At 49.5% G+C, this 3,701-nt stretch overlaps 1 protein-coding gene across 1 annotated transcript; it reads right to left on the minus strand.

The window, feature by feature from the left end:
- Positions 1–2,347: 2,347 nt before the first annotated feature.
- EMH_0059780 (uncharacterized protein) lies at positions 2,348–3,313 on the minus strand (the record flags this gene model as incomplete). Its single annotated transcript, XM_013497717.1, has 1 exon — positions 2,348–3,313. One exon carries the CDS (start codon positions 3,311–3,313, stop codon positions 2,348–2,350), a length of 966 nt encoding a protein of 321 aa, XP_013353171.1.
- Positions 3,314–3,701: the final 388 nt, after the last annotated feature.

Raw genomic sequence — 3,701 nt, forward strand, 5'->3', positions numbered from 1 at the left:
CCGGTTCTAATGTTCATGTTCGCAAGGGGTGGATGGGTCGCCTTGAGTTGCTCCAAATGCCAAAAGAGCTGATTTGTGTGATTCATTTTAATTGTTTTTTGCCGTTAATTCCAACAAATATACACAAAGTCGGCTGTTGGCCGCCTTGGGATACCCTTGCGTCGGCCACCTTGACATACCCGTGCATCGGAAACTTGCACGTGAGTGCGTGATGCGTGATGTCGACCCCTCTGCAAACCCAGTGCAGCAACCCAAACCAAAATTAAGCTACACTACGTCTGTATTTCCACCATTTCAGCAATACAGACGCGTATGTTGCTTCTACCACTCTGTAGGCAATCTAGCAGCCCGGGTGGTTAGCCAGCGTCCTCCATGTAGGATTCGCTCCAGTGTTCCTTCTGGAAAAAGCCGCTTTATCTTCTGCATAGACATCTTCCAACCATTTCTGTCGGCTACCAAATCAAATCCAATTGAACTTTGAACTGCTTCTACTGTTTCGGAGTGACCGACGGTTCTGCATAAACATCTTTCAATCATTTCTGTCGGCTACCAAACCAAATCCAATTCAACTTTGAACTGCTTCTACTGTTTCGAAGTGACCGACGGTCACTTCGAAGGTGAGACTGCCGCAAAAGCTTGTGTGTCTTCTCCGGCGTATTCTGAGAACATGCAGTGTAACAGCATGTAGCATTAAATGTGCAGCACTGTCAAACAAGTGGATCTACACGCTGAAGTAAGCCAATAACCGCTGGTTTGCCATAGTAATCGTTAGTAGGCACGCCGTAACGTCCCGTTTCAAGGCATTCACTCAATGCTCTTCTAAGGTTGATCGCGTGGACGAAATATATTTCTGGCATATCTTGCAGCTATTTGCCTCCTTCGTCAGTATTGCTTGCCCCTGATTCCTCTGACCTTAGCAAGCCTGTCTATACGGAAGTATGCATTCATGAACTACATTCCGGTCTAAGCACTCCCTGCATCCACGGCGTCCGCAGAGCGGTGAAAAGCTGCTGCGGTAGAAAGGGAACCATCGCCGCAAATTGTCAGCTGATACACAAATATATATTGCATATATATTTGTGAGTGAGTTGCCCTTACTTGAGGAGGGAATCTACTTCTATGAGCAAGCACACGAAGTACAAATTTGTTGGTCACTCGCGCGTCTACTACGGCCCTGCCATAAGCCTAAAAGTCTGAATCCAAAGGGATAAGCCCCGAACGCTTTCCAGAAGTATTTGCAGAGTGGTTTAAGTATCACTTTCTTGCTACTGAACTTCGCACGAAACTCTGTGGGTGACTACTTCATACAACTGCTTAACTGGCGCAGCAGCACCACGACCTTGGCAGAGCAACCGCCAGCAGAGAAAGGGAAACAAAAAAGATATATGCTGTCGATAAAATGGTCCTTAACCAAGTACTACCAGATTCAGCAGTATCTGCAGCAGCTGCGTCCGCCGCATCAGCAGCAGCGGAAGTAGCAGCAAAGCTAAGCCTAGCTTGCGGACCAGCAACAAGCACTGCAGCAGAGATAGCGCCGGCAGCAGTGAAGCAAAAATAGCATCCGCTCAGAAGCACATTCACTGACGTACAGTTGTCTGATGCGTTTTACATCGTCGCCTGAATCTAACACAGAAAACCAACCGCGGGCCGTTTCAAGTTGAGTACCCACGCGAGCCATTCAATGCAGGAGGCCGCAGCAGGAAAAAGACACAGATGCAAAACGACGACGATATGAAACCTGGGTGAACGACACGGCGGTTGGATTTCACAGTTGTTCNACACAGATGCAAAACGACGACGATATGAAACCTGGGTGAACGACACGGCGGTTGGATTTCACAGTTGTTCTGATCATCCTTTGAGCCTCTGTCGCTGGCGTGGTGCTGCAGCAGCTGCTGCTGCAGCTGCCCCTGGCGTTGCATGCATGCTACTGTTGCTTCACTTTTTGTGCTGCGATAGTTTGAGATCAATGAAAAATTATATGGTGCAGTTCAGGAAGATGTAGAGCGTTAATAAAAGAACGAGGAGGGAGACCATACTCAGGAGGTGTCATTTCCTCATTCTTGGCACATCGCTGAGGAAAACACGAAAATTAACAATTTTTGTATATTGAAAGTGTACAAATAGACCACTTATTTTAAACGATAACAGTACAGTGCTCGTAGGCAACCATTCTGTGTGTTGCTTTTACTACCCGCACTCCATACAAATAAAAGCACGAACTCGAGCACTGCAGTACCAGCACCCGGAGCGGCACGAAGAGCGAAAGTGAAACATCAAAGCTCCTCCGATATCGAACGTCCCTGCTAATAATAAATTGTTACTACTCGCTGGTGTCGGCGATAAATCAGTCTGTGCGGCTTTGTGCACCGTCAGTGTCAGTGCCCTCGGGAGGCGACGACTTGGGCCAGAGGTTCCCCGCAATGATATCCAGCAACACCTGCATCAACGCCCCCCCCGTGCTGGGAACAGTAACAAAGTCTGCTGCTTCCTTTGCGCTGGCGTAGCCATCTCCAACCGCCACTGCAGTGCCAGCTACTTCGAACATGGACAAGTCGTTGTGGGCGTTTCCTAAGACCAAGACCACCTCAGGCGACACCCCCAACGCCTCACATAGCAGCCGCAGTGCTTCCCCTTTGTCGACCCCCGGCGGTACGACCTCAAAAGCCCCCATATGACTCTGCGCAAAGCCAATTTTATCCCCCAACTCCGTCTCCAGTCGGCTGCGGACCCTCGCCACCGCGGTGGGCTCACCTTCAACGTGGACCTTATACACACGGGAATGAGGCGCTGCCTGAGTTGTTTCGCTTTCGTAGTGAATCAAAGGCCCTTCTGTGACACCTATAGCTTTGTGCAGCAGTCCCTCCTCCTCTATAACATTCAGAACTTGCTTCAGGGTGTCGTGCGCTATCGGAGTATCCCGCAGGACTTTGCCCCCGGGACCCAAGACATACGCGCCGTTCAGATAAATTCCAGGACTGCCTGAAAACTCCATTTTCTCCAGATTCTGTTTGCCCAGCAGCTCTATGACGCCCGCGCGAGGGCGACCAGTGGCCACTGCCACTTGGATCCCCAACGAATGTGCCAGGCGGAAAGCTTCCACGTTGTCGGCGGGTAATACTCCATCTTTCCCTACTAAAGTGCCATCTATGTCACTTAAAATTAAACTGACGGGCTTTGAAAGAACAGAAGAAGCGCTGGTAGCGCCGGTGGTCGTGCCTTCCCCTGGCTGGAGGCCGGATGCGGACTCCTCAGCAGTGGCAGGCGACGCGGCAATAGCTAGGGATACGAGAACAAAATTCAATAAAGCCATCGTCTCAACCAAAAAGCAAAACCACATTATTAATTAAATGATGCAAGGTGGGTGCAAAGGCAACGCGTGCTCTACGCACGGAACATGCGCACACGACTGGCTGAGAGTGGTCACGCCAACGTGGACAGGCACGTGAATCTAAGAACTAAATCATAGAGCAACGGTTTAAAAACTTTCAATTGGCTCATTCTAAACAATTAAACAAGTGTAAAGTCATTCTGTGCCTTCAGGTTCGTTGACCAATATGCCGGTTACCCGACACTGGGGAGCTTGCCCTGCTGTAGAGCGCACATCATCTGCCACGAGTGCCCACAACAATATTCAGGGACCTTCATGAGCTGTACCAGAATAAAAAATACATGAGATCAGTGTTCTAACGCGATTGACC

This window comes from Eimeria mitis, genomic scaffold, assembly GCF_000499745.2.
Source record: "Eimeria mitis Houghton genomic scaffold, Emh_scaff2872, whole genome shotgun sequence".
NCBI lineage: Eukaryota > Apicomplexa > Conoidasida > Eucoccidiorida > Eimeriidae > Eimeria > Eimeria mitis.